This window comes from Eublepharis macularius, chromosome 6, assembly GCF_028583425.1.
Source record: "Eublepharis macularius isolate TG4126 chromosome 6, MPM_Emac_v1.0, whole genome shotgun sequence".
Lineage (NCBI taxonomy): Eukaryota > Metazoa > Chordata > Lepidosauria > Squamata > Eublepharidae > Eublepharis > Eublepharis macularius.
The window spans coordinates 90,418,207-90,430,604 of NC_072795.1; the positions used below are offsets into that span (position 1 = coordinate 90,418,207).

Consider the following 12,398-nt stretch of genomic DNA (forward strand, 5'->3'; position numbering starts at 1 on the left):
TATTATATGCAGTATTATATATATGTATATATGTATTATATCTATTATATGCAATATGATATATATGTATTATATGATTGCTACTAATGTTTTATTATATGTTTCGATTATATGTATTTATATGTAGTGAATCTGTTCTGAGCCTGCTTGCAGGGAGAGCATACTATAAATAAATAAATACCTACCTACCCACCTACCTACATAATAGAAACAAAGTAATATAGAGGACAGGAAGCTGCCACTTGGGCATTCCCCCAACAACACATTTGAAAATCTGTTCCATTTATTTCAGGCTCCTTAGACCACTGAGAAGATCATCAGGTGGCACCAACCAATCTGTACAATATACAGATGGAATGAATTAAACTTCAATACCATAATTTTACTTTTTAAACAGTGTCTTCCTCTGCTTTTTGTTGACTCAGCTAAATATGCTGCAGAGTAAAGCAAACCTACCCAGCTTATGACCTAACAACCTAATGGTAATCCAGCAGCCAACTATAACAGCCCAGACCACCTGCTTTTGTTTTCTCTTGAAACTGACTTGTTAGTTCCATAGCAGGCTGCAAGGCCTGGCTTGGACAATCACACAAGTCCTAAATTTATAAGGAACCAGCGAGCCAAAGACTTATTGTGTAATCCTTCGCAGAGTTACTTAGACCAGAGTAACTCTTCATATCATCAGACTGTGTGACACTTAAGATCTAGTCCACTAGCATGTTTATGAGACACCCCCTTGCCAAATATTGATTAGCTATTCCTAAACCACAGGATAGAGCAAGCAGTCTCTTATCACAGCAACTGAAAATTACCGGGTACAATCAGCACAGTGCAAAGTCATGCTTTGATTTCACAAAAGACTGTCACTCTGAGCAGCATTTATAGACCGAGACTGGAGTCTCTGATATGCATTCAGAACTCCTGTGACTGGAATAGTTTCTGCATCCATTTCAGCCAAGGGAGCTAATCTGAACACACATTCCTTTGTGAATGAAGACTGGTTCCAACCTCTGAGCTCTGCCTGTGCAGGACAGTAGTTTTTCAAACTTTGTTATGAAAAACGCTGAAGGGAGAAAATCAGGACCCAACTTACGATATACAGCTTAGAATAATGTAGGTGCTATATGGACATTAAATAGCAACACCAGTTGTAGCAGCATTGTAGACAGTATATCTGACTAAAATGGCTTCACATAATTATTTATTTGGCACAATGCCAGAAATGAACATACAATACTCTTATCATTTCAAATGTTCATTGCAAAGTGGCTGTCTCCAAGACAGCTTGTTCACAGGCATCAGAACAGACAAAGAATTCTGGATTGGATTGAACAGCTACTTTAACAAACAATGAAACAAAACCATTATATTTTTTGTTCCTAGCATAGGACAAGGAAATGGGTAGTCTGGATGGAGATTTCCTTAAAACAAGATCAAGCTAGCCTTACAATGTGGAAAAAAATAAGCTACTAAAAATGCAGTTTGAAAAACATGAAACAATGGTTTTATATACATGCGTAACATATCTATCTGCACATGAAACCTCATCTTCTCTAATATACTTTGTCCCATTCAGGGCCAGTTCACCATCCAGAGGAGAAGAGGTGACAGGCATCTGTTGTTGCCTCCCACCCTGCCTGGCTCTTCCTCTGACTTCCTGCAGCTCCTTGGAGCCTAGACAGCATGAGTGGAGAGGAAAAGCATGTTTCCTTCCCAGATGGACACCTGCCTTTCCCTAGTGGGAATGCACAGGAGAAGGTGTAGCCACCTTGGAGCAAGGTAGCAGTGGCATGAGTGGAAGGAGCACACCCCCTCCCATGCTGTGCTCCTGCCACTCAAGGTGGTAAAATGAATTGAGCCAGCACTGGTCCCATTTATAATTTAATATTAATCTCTGTTATTTTACTTACCTTTCTTCTCTGTATCCCAGTATCTATAACGAATGACACTGTTTTGGACCAAACCAAAGATTCCCCTGAACTTGTGGTTAGCAATACTTTCCTTCTGTAATTTTTGAAATGCTTATTTTCACTTGACTTGAGGATACGCTCTTGTTCATTGGGAAACAAAGAAATAGGGACCAATTCACCAAGATCAGGATTTAAATTACGTCCCTCTTGCTGAATAATCCAGAAGGCATTTTCTATTTCCTAAAAACATTGAAGACATTTTCCATGAGTATTAAAACAGGTTCAATTGCCAATTCTGAATCTATTCTTTACAAAAAAAATTGAATTTATTTCTATGTTAAGCTCTAATGGCAAAAATAGGAAAGCCATAATTGTGATTAAACTGGGAAAACTGTAGCAGACCTATGTACGGAAACTTCAAATATTGTTATGTGGTAATTATGTTTCTTGAGGAATTTATTTCAGCTTGGGAAGAAACTCTCTTCTTTCTCCCCATCCCAATTTTCTAAACTGTAATTGTCTGAACAAATTTATACTATTTGATAGTCCACTACAGCTACACCAATCTCACAGAAAGACATTCTAATATCCATAACAATACTTCAACACGCGCTGCTGGAACAGTAATATAGAAGAATTATAATACAGCCACTAGATTTTCCATATCTGTGCGCTCCACACACACTGCCCAGAAATAGTAAGAATTAATTTGGAAGAATATCTATGTAGTTAACTTTAAAAATTGCTACTACATTCCTAGTCTACTTAGAATTTAAAGTATCAAAATGCCATAAACCATATATGAAAGCAACTAATTTTTCTTTATCACTAATAAAATAATTGAACATATAGAAGAATTGTAAATTTTCTTTATAGCTTTCTTCCCAGCAACACATGAACTCTCTTGGGGTAATAAAGATCAATAAAATGCTAAAGGAAACTGTTAATTGAAAATTAAGTTTGAGAATTTAAAGGCATGTAAGTACAGAAATTATAAAGATTAAAATAAGCTTCAAAGCCTTTGTTAAATTATCTCATTACTCTTTTCCACTGCTATAAAATTATTCCTTACAAGATATATAGAAAGAAGTACAACATGATTTAAGCTACTTTTTATCTCTCCTGAGGCTTAACGAAACTCATTTGCATACCTCTCAGTTTCTTTAATACCTTTTTTTTTTTAAAGTAACACATACTATCAACAGGACATGGTGCTAGGTATCATTTTATCTAATTCTGTACTGGGACTTAGAGTGTGGGTCAATAAAACTACACGATAGGGTCTGGAACAGATGTGGGGGAGGGAGTTGTTCTACAACACTGCGGGGAGGGGGAGCGGAACCCAGATTTGCAGGAAAACATGAAATGTAAAAAAAACCCCTGCATTTAGAAGCAATGCCCACTTCTTTAAGAAAAGTGTGTTACTGAGATTCTTGGAGGCCATTTGTCAGTGGGGGAAGGTAAAAGAGAGACAAACTAAAAAAGATAAATGATAGAAAGAAGGGAAGGTAAAGGAGGGGAAGAAGGAGCAGAAAAAGCAAAAAGGGCAAGCTTGAAGACAAAGGAGGGAAATAGAAAAAATGGTTGTGGGTGGGGCTACCATGGGAAGAAAGAAAAAAGTAGGTAGGTAGGTAAGCAGGTGGGAGTGAGGGAAAAGGGAGTAGCTGCAGGGACTGCCTGGAGGAGGCAGAGAGGGAGAGGGGACATGAGATTTCCTTCATGAGTCCTTGTGGTTCATATCTATTTCTTAGGGCAGCAATATTAAAAGTGTGTGGGGGAACCCTGGAACTAGAAAATTTGAAAACTGCATAGACATACTGCCTAGTGATCCACAATATGGCATCCACTCTTGGCACCTACTTACTGCCCTGCTCCCTGACCTCTTCTTTTTGTTCTTCACTCTATTCACACTCCTATTCTTCCCTTTGTTGCCTTCAGTGTTCCTTCCTTTTCTACCCCTCTTTCTCTTGAGTCTCTCTGCCCTTCACCCCAACCCTATCTCCAGCCAGTTACAAAATGTGCTAAAAGTAATGGGATGATGAAGAGGTTGTGGGGGTGGCAGTGATGGAGTTAGCTATGGGGAGGGGAGAGAACCACGCTCCAGTTGCCTCCTCTCAAGCCCAGGCAGAAGCCACAGTTTAAAGGGTAGTCATTGCCTCAGCTCACAGACTGGCTCTGTTTGTCGGTGGATTTGCAAGCACTTGTATGTCCCATGCAATACTTCAACTGTTTAAGATTTACATTACAAGACAATTTGTTTTCCATGTAAGCTTCTCCAAACCATGTAACCAACAGCTATCAGTGGAAAGAAACTTGCCCAGTCATGACAAACTTTTGTACCACAGAAATGAGGTAGCCGAGTTTTCTATGGAACATTTTTCAGTGCCACAGAACACGAGAACCAGTGATAATGAAGACTGTGCCTCTAAATACACGTAGAATACATTTACTACACACTGGAACAACGAAACCATACCTCATAGACAGGATTAAGAAGCAGAAGGAAATGGCAAGTAGGTATATATTCAAGAACATCTCACTTGGGTATATATCACACCAGCCTTAATATACCCATTCCTTCCCCCTCATTCTGATACTGTAGCTTGGATGATGGATCCTATCTGTGCAGAAAGATCACTGATCCCTCCACCACTACATCAGCTTTCCCTTGCACCTTTTCCAAAACCCACTCCATCTCTAAAAGTCCCCTGGGACCAGTCTTCTATAGGGCATAGCACATCTGTATTTGTGTGTGTGCATGCATGTGCAGAGATGGGGAATTGGTAAAATAATGCAGCAAGATCATTCGATCTGAGGTTGTAGTGAACTGCTGCTAGAAACTCTTGGAAGTAGTTTCCTATTTTTCATTTTGTGTAACTTGAGTACTTAGTTCAACTGATGAATACCAGGTATAGATTTTGATGGGCTATAAAAATTGCTTATCCCAGCATGTAAGCACAAATGTACACAAATATTCTACAGGATATTAAATTACTTACTTGTTCACAGGCTAGAAAAATCACAACATCGCCTCTCCTTTTCGTATTATGAATTTCAAAAAGCAGCCTTAAAGCAGACAGGAAATAATCTTTTTGAATGCCAGAGGTATACACAACTTCTGTCTGGTGTTTGCTTTCCACTTGTAGGAGAGATACACTGCCATAATATGCCAATAGTTTGCTGGACAACTGATGAGATGTAATTAGAATTAACTTCAGCTCTGGCCTTAATATCAAGACATCTTTAAGGAGTCCAAGCAATACATCTGTTGGGACAGTCCTTTCAAGCACATAATCGACTATGATGATTCCATAACTTCTCAGAAGGGGACTGGACATCATTTCTCTTTGAAGCATGTCATCTGTACTGAATCTGTAACCATGCAAAATGAATCATAATAACAACAATAACAATAACAACAATGTTCGATTTATATACCGCCATTCAGGATGACTTAACACTACCCACCCAGAGCGGTTTACAAAGTATGTTATTATTATCCCCACAACAATAATCACCCTGTAAGGTGGGTGGGGCTGAGGGAGCTCCTAGAAGCTGTGACTGACTCAAGGTCACCCAGCTGGCTTCAAGTGGAGGAGTTGGGAATCAAACCCAGTTCTCCAGATTAGATTCCTGTGCTCTTAACCAGTACACCAAACTGGTTTTATACAATAATGAAGAAACATCATTGTATAAAACTAAATGCTGGGAGATGACATGGGTTGGGGTAAACCTTTAAGCTGCATGGGACTGGTCAAGGCATTTCATTCAGAAAGTGTGATCCATGAATGAGTTGACACAGGACATCAAGAAAGCTCCTTAGTCTTGAGTGAGGGAACTGCAGTAGACAGGAGATGTCCTGTCAGGTTTATGTAGTCACACCTGTAAAAGGCCACAGTTTAATGCACTCAGTGTTAATAAACACCATTGACTGCAATAGGTCTTACATGTGTGAAAATATATGCTAGGCTGTGTACAGAGTTGATCTATGTTCAGGAAAATAGCAGTTAATAATCTAATAGTTTTTCAGACTAGGAAAACATGAAACAGAGCTTGAAAAAATTCTGCAATTCACTTAAGCTTGAGAAAACCCTGCAATTTGGTTAATTCTATTTCAGGCTGCATATTAAAACACTGGGTTTAATCCCAACTGAAATTCTGATAGACAGAGTCCCTTCTTCCATGGTAGACCTTCAACTCAACCCAAGTTACTCCTAGAAGTCTCCCATCATTCAGGAACATCATTTCACAGGACATTTTAGGATGCAGAAAGAGAGGGAAAACAGAAATGCCACTCTGAGGGCAGAAATTCCCTTCAGTCAGTGGAACCTTTAGGCATGATCCAAGCAATAAATTTTAAATACATTTTTTAAAAATATCATGTCAAAATCACCAGAGATGGACTATTATTAAAAGGTTGATATGTCTTTAAACGTCCATGAAGTTTAAGTGATCAAGTGGCATTTCTTTTATAAACCTTAAGACTCTTAGATATTCCTTCAGGACACTGAATCTTGCGTAGAACATCTTTGTCAACCATTGAACGCTTGGATCGCCTGTAACCCACCCACAACCTCCTCGTGCCTTCAGACAGATGTGAGAAACCAACTATCAGAAGGGGATGTGCCATGGAATGCTGAGGATAGACCTCCACCCATCCTGGTGATGAGCCTGAATCTGCTACTGAACCAAACAGCACAATTGTGCAAGCTTCTGCCAGGCTTTGGAGCCTTGCTCTTGGCGCAACCAGGGAAGACCCATCCACTCCAACACGTGATCCACTCCACTAGGCAAGGTTATCTGTGTGCCTTTCCCTGGAAGCACTGGGAAACCATTGAGCGGGAGGTATGTGATGTCCGGGGTCTGAGCCCCAGCCCCCAGACTTGCCAGGAGGGAACAGTGGGAGGCAACCAGGAGGCAGCAACCCTGCCTCCCCAGCCAGCAACCAGGTCCAGAACCTGCCTACTCCAGGGGGAAGGGGCAAAAGGCCAGAGCCTCAGAAGGCTGGAGGGAGCAGGGAGAGACCAGCTAGTCCCACCCTCCAGGGGGAGGAGAGGGGGCTAACCAGGCCAGAAGCAAAGGGCCAAGGCAGGGGGAATAGGGGCCCAGCAGCAGCCCAAACAGAGCTCTTACCTGGCAGGGAAGAGAAGCAGCCACAGCAGCTCAGAGCCACACCCCAGCCTCCACCTCAGCTTGAAGTCAGCAGCCTGGCTCAGGAGATGCTCACAACCAAGCCCCTCCAGGTGGAGCTGCTGAAGGCATTCTGTGGGAAGAGCTGGGCAGCCAGCCAAGGGGCCACAGCTGGGCCTACCTTCAGTAATCAGCTCAGCCAGAGAGGCCTGGCAGCCAGCCAACCTAATGCAGCTGTTGCTGATCCAGGCAGCCCAGCCAGCTACCCCAGCTGCAGCAACTTGAGAGAGCCCAGGCCAATGCTGGGAGGCCAAGGAGGGGTGTGGCCAGGCAGGCAGGACCTGCAAGGAGGGTGGGGCGCTGAGAGAAGGCCCTATAAAAGCTGGCTGGGAAGAGCTCTGGGGTGGTTGGGTGTCAGTAAGGAGTGATGGTGTGGAAACAGAGCAGTGTGAGAGCAAAGGCTAGGAGGAGAGTGGATGAAGGAGGAGGAGATGACAGAGACCAAAGTGGGTGAGAGGCACAGGTTGAGCAGGCCAGCGAGTGGACTGAGAGGGAGTCTGGGTGAGGTATACTGCCCCTCCTTCCACAGAGCAGGGTCCTGCAGAATCCCTGGCCCCCCTTTGATGTCAGGAACAGACCGCCCAGTGCCCCGCCCAGCGGTGGCTGCTGCTAGCCCTGACATGAGACATGCCTATGATGGTAGCGTTAGAGCCCTCCAGTAGCAATTGGCAAAGCCCAACAGCTACAGCACCTAAGTTGAATGGAACGATCTGTTTTTGCATTGATTTCATGGAGGAGAACAAAACTGAGGCCTTCAATGTGTTCCCCATGCTACAGATAAACATCATGGTAAGCCAAGTATGTGAATCCTTACCATGCTATACCTCACAAAAAGGTACAGGCAGTTCCCCTTGGAGGAACAAGATTGGAAGAAAATAGCCTTTGCTACCTCTCAATGCCTTTTTTAAAGTTCAGGACAATGCCATTCCATCCCAGCAGGATTGTGGCAACTTTTCAACAACTGGTAGACCAAGTTAATGAACTCCTGTGAAGCCTTTTCCAAGGCTTATATCAATGATGTCCTCATCTATAGTAGCAGCTGGCAGGAACATATAGTTTATTTGAAATAAGCCGTATTATGGAAGAACAGGCTTCACATCAACCCCACCAAGGGAAAGACTGGATTTACATAAGTCCAATACCTGGGACATGTGTTAGGGCTTATGGCCCTGACAGACAAAGCTAGACATGTCTCAACCTCCAAAGAAAAAAGTTCAAGATCTCTAGGGCGCATCAGCTATCTGTTTCTCATTTCACCTCCATAGCCAGCCCCTGACGTATCTGCTACAAAAGAAAATGCCAGACTCCCCACAATGGACAGCATGTTATGACAGCACCTACCAAGTCCCACAGGGTGCTTTGACTAGCTCCATGATAATAAGTAACCCACACTTCATGCAACCATTCCTGCTGCATACAGATGATTCAAACAGTGGACTGGATGCCACCCTCTCCCAGGAACAAGACAGACAGGAATACCCAATTGTGTAACTGAGCCAAAAGCTACACTCCTGCACCCAAGCTTAGTCAGTAACTGAAAAAGAGGCCCCAGCCATCAAATGAGCCCCGTGGGCCCTGCAATACTTTCTCTGTGGGAAACATTTTACATTGGTTACTGATCATGATCCCCTCCAACGATTTTGCTAGCCAAGGATCACAATGCATGCCTTTTATGATGGTACCTTTCTTTGCTTCCTTTCAGCTTTGCTGTCCAACATTGGAAGGGAAGTACCCATGACAACATTGATTTTCTGCCCCAGGTTCACAACGAGGACACTGGAACCAACCCAGCAGGTAGTGGTGTCTGGAGCCAAATGGGGGCTTTCAAGCTGGCCTCATGACCACTGCAAAGGCAGGGCAGCAGGATTAGGGTTGTCAGGTCCAGACTGGGAAGTTCTTGGAGATTTGGGTGGATGGCGCCTGAAGAGGGTGGGGTTTGGGAAGGGGAGGGACCTCAGTGGGGTATAGTTCCATAGAGTTCACCCTTCAAAGCAGCCATTTTCTTCAGGGGAATTCATCTCTGTTGCCTGGAGATCAGTTGTAATTCCAAGAGATCTCCAGCTATCACTTGGAGGCTGGCAAACCTAAGCAGGGTGAAGCCACAGTAGGGATGAGAGGAGGACACAGGCCTTTCCTATGGTTCCAGAGAAAAGCCAGTGGTTGGTGCAGCTGCAGGGTCAGGTTTTATCAGGGCAGCAGAAATAGGCAGTGAGCTAGCAATGCTGTGGCTTTAAACTGTGGCAGGCCAGAAACCAAAGCCTTGCTTCCACAGTGACATGGTCAGGCCAGAGAGGAGACCAGAGCACAGTTGACCACTAGAGGGTGCGGACCATTCCAAAGCTTTTTCCAGGGATGGGGAAGCAACATCTGGGATTGGCTGGTTTCCCATGAACCAGATGAAGGGAGAGTTGCAGGGGCTGTGAGGAGCTTTTTAGGCTCTTCAGGCCGAGCCAAAGAAGACATGGTTAGGGCTCCTTCTCTTTCCATAAAGGTGGCTCAGAGAGAAGGGCAGGAAAGTGGTGGATCAGGGTTAAGATTCAATTCCCTCCCCTCCCAATCTGAAGCCTCTGCAGAGGTGGAGAGTGAGCTCAATATGCTCTCTGGTGGCCTCATGTCCAAGGAGGCAGAGATGACCTTCACTTGGTGACCCACCAGTCATTGATCATTGGACAGGCCAATGGAACCCCTTGCCCACTAATGCCAGCCCCTCTCTTCATAACTATATATTAGCAGTCAGCCATTCTACCATTTATTGGCTGTTCATACAGAAAGCTGTCCATTGGTTATTGCTCCTATGGAAGCCATAATTAGAAAAGGTGGTTGCATGGAAGCAGTCTTTAGTAGATTATATTCTTATTTATAAAATTGAAAATAATTATATGTTTAAAAGTTGAATATACATCTTCAGTATTCTATTGATTTTAAAAATATCATTCTCTTGCATTCTAACAGGAAAGAAAAAACATCCGATTCGGTTTCGTTTTCTCGGCCATGTCGGACGCTCCTCTCCGCAGGTCCGAGAGGAAGCACCCGAGCAGCCTGGCCGGGCGGCTGATCTGTGAAGATTAGCCCCCAGGACTCCCAGTGAGGGAGGCAGGGTCCGGGACGCGGTGGGAAGAGCCCCCTGAAATTGATGTGGGGGGTAAATTGCCCGTTTGTCCCTATGGAGGCCAGCAGACGTGCGCGGCACCTCGAGTGCTGTCGGGCCATGGAAAACGGCAAAGAGCAGAACTAGGCGGAAGCCTGTAAGTAAGCAAATCCCTTCTGTTATTACAAGCGCACGCGAAGGAGTGGTGGGATCTGAAGCTAAGAAGGCTCGTTCTTCCCCCTCGCTGAGTTTCAGAATTTGGTTGGAGGTCCCCCCCCCCTAAAATGGCAGCGAAAAAGCAGAGTCCCGCTTTGGGCAAGTCAATCTCGGCTGCCCTGCAGGGGAAAGGAGAGTCGCTCGAGGACTTGGTGAAGAGGTCGGTGATCGAAGCCATAAAGCCCTTTGTTGACAAGCTGAATGAAACAGATCAAAGGGTGGGCTTAATTGAGAGCGAAGTGAAAACCATTAAGGAAGCGGGGGGGGGCAGAGAAGTCTGCTCGGGAAAATGCGTCACTCGTGAGGGCAACGAATAAAGAGTTAAAGCTGGTGGAGAACCAGCTGATCGGGCTACAAGTGGAACGAACACAGACAATTTTGCGCCTCCAGAATGTGAAAGAGGAGGAAAATGAGGATTTATGGGGTCTGGCCTCGGAACTATTGGCGACACCAGCGAGGGCAACTAAAGAAGAGGTAAAAAGCGCCATTTTGGAAGTCCGTCGGGCTTCTTCAAAATATGCAACGAAGCGTCAGCTGCCTCGCGAGATCATCATCGATTTTTCATCTAAGAGGATCCGAGACACTATCCTATACAACTCATACAATGCGGATCTGGACTTTCTGGGTAATAAAGTTAAGATACTGAAGGACGTCCCATTTTTAGTTCGGAAAAGAAGATTTAAGTATAAAAAGTTCACAGCTCTTCTGAGGGAACGTGGAATAAAGTATAAATGGCTATTTCCGGAAGGTATCTGGTTTAGTTACAAAGATCAAGCTTACAAGATAATATCAGAAGATCAACTAAGGGATTTTGAGGACAAAAATCAAGAATTTCAGCAAGACACCAAGCAAGAAGAAAAGGATTTGAAGTCTGAAGGGGGGGGGAGGGAACGAGCACTGCGGTTGCAGTTGCTCAGAGAGAACTGCGTCCGAGGCCCAGGGGGGGGAGGAAGACTTAATTTGGATTGTAATCTGTATTTTGCAAGGTCAACCACTCCATCAATATCTTACAAAGTTTTAATTTTTTAATAATGGCAGTATGAAGGGAAAGCATTATTTGTAGTGTAGTGCTGTTATATGTTGCTGTTTTTTTTCCTTTCCTTCCCCTGCCCCACTTCTTTCCCTCTGTATTGTTAGTTAATGTAGGTAATAAATAAAAAAAGGGGCATAAAAAAAGGAAAGAAAAAACATCCAAAAGGCAACGAAATTATTCAAAATAAAACTCTCTCATATATGTTAGATATTAACTTCCTTCATATCATGTCTTATCATGTAGTAGACAAGGGATTTTCATCCAGGACAGCCACCCTTTATTATAAACAAGAAATGATGGGCCAGGATGTGAGTTTGGAGGTGTGAAGAAAATGGCTTCTCTGATTCAAACTCAAACTGTAGCCATGCTTGAAATCTTTGGTTCAGGCAAGAGGCCTAGGAATAGAGCTTGTTAGAAGTTCTCCGTACATAGTGACCTTGGAGGTAAGATAATGTGCTACCTCGTTAGCTTATTAGAACCTCCATGATACAGTTCCAAGTTAATTAACATTCCTGAATGCTCAGCACATTTTACACCTGCACAAAAGGGGCTGGCACCAAAGCTGCAGATTGGTCTCAGTCTTGCCCACTCATGTACTCACCCTACCAGCTGCGACATCAGCTTTTGGGATCCTGATTGACTAACAGGCCTGAGCCACTTAGGCTCCCCAAACCCATAAAAATAGCTTAACAATATGGAACTTTGAGCTTAGTCAAGTTTTAGCAGCTCAAGCTGCAACTTAACTATGGCTTCAGTTCTGGCGTAGATTCTGTAAGATGAAAGTTCTAATGCGACCATCTTTTTGTCTGTTGTGATGGATTTTATCAATTGAAGTCCTGTTTGCCTCTATGCAAGGGACTCTTATTTTGCACCTGTGCCTAACTCCTGTTTTGCCCTCTGGATTTACCGTGGTATGTATAGTTAGAGCTTACATGCTAAGGTTTTCTTATTTTATCCCCAC

General features: G+C 43.7%; 1 protein-coding gene across 1 annotated transcript in view; it reads right to left on the bottom strand.

The window, feature by feature from the left end:
• DHX32 (DEAH-box helicase 32 (putative)) overlaps window positions 1–12,398 on the bottom strand; it is a 52,767-nt gene that overhangs the window by 24,116 nt on the left and 16,253 nt on the right. The window contains exons 3-4 of the mRNA XM_054982952.1: window positions 4,910–5,282; window positions 1,911–2,150 (exon numbers count right to left, since the gene is read on the bottom strand). Of these exons, the coding sequence (XP_054838927.1) occupies window positions 1,911–2,150; window positions 4,910–5,282 (613 nt within the window). The remainder of the gene's footprint in view (window positions 1–1,910; window positions 2,151–4,909; window positions 5,283–12,398) is intronic.